This window comes from Haliaeetus leucocephalus, unplaced genomic scaffold (genome assembly GCF_000737465.1).
Source record: "Haliaeetus leucocephalus isolate CR32 unplaced genomic scaffold, Haliaeetus_leucocephalus-4.0 Scaffold143, whole genome shotgun sequence".
In the NCBI taxonomy this organism is placed as follows: domain Eukaryota; kingdom Metazoa; phylum Chordata; class Aves; order Accipitriformes; family Accipitridae; genus Haliaeetus; species Haliaeetus leucocephalus.
Genome location: NW_010972579.1, coordinates 1672151 through 1672401, shown reverse-complemented (window position 1 = coordinate 1672401; position 251 = coordinate 1672151). Strand labels below are relative to the sequence as shown.

General features: G+C 77.3%; 1 protein-coding gene across 4 annotated transcripts in view; it reads right to left on the bottom strand.

Annotated features, from left to right (window-relative positions):
* The window catches only part of TRA2B (transformer 2 beta homolog (Drosophila)), a 21191-nt gene extending 21005 nt beyond the window's left edge, over nucleotides 1-186 (bottom strand). The window contains exon 1 of one of the 4 annotated variants that reach the window (XM_010561182.1): nucleotides 91-186. In XM_010561182.1, the coding sequence (XP_010559484.1) occupies nucleotides 91-126 (36 nt within the window). In that variant the 5' untranslated portion in view covers nucleotides 127-186. The remainder of the gene's footprint in view (nucleotides 1-90) is intronic. The other 3 variants (XM_010561183.1, XM_010561189.1, XM_010561186.1) reach the window with 3 other exon arrangements.
* Nucleotides 187-251: the final 65 nt, after the last annotated feature.

Genomic DNA, 251 nt, shown 5'->3' with positions numbered 1-251 from the left:
GGCGGCCGCGTCGCCCTAAGAGGGGCGGAGGGGGGGGGAGGTGGGGTGCGGGGGCCCGGCCGGGCAGCGCACTCAAGCTCCGTGTATTACCCGCTCGCCGTAGTTCTGCTCCCCGCTGTCGCTCATCGTCCCGCCGCACCGCTCACCGCCGACCCGACCGTCCCCGGCGCCAGCGCTCTCCGCAGAGGAAGTGACGCGACCCCCGCGCGCGCGCCATGCCCCGCCCCCTCCGCCGGGGAGGTGAAGGCCCC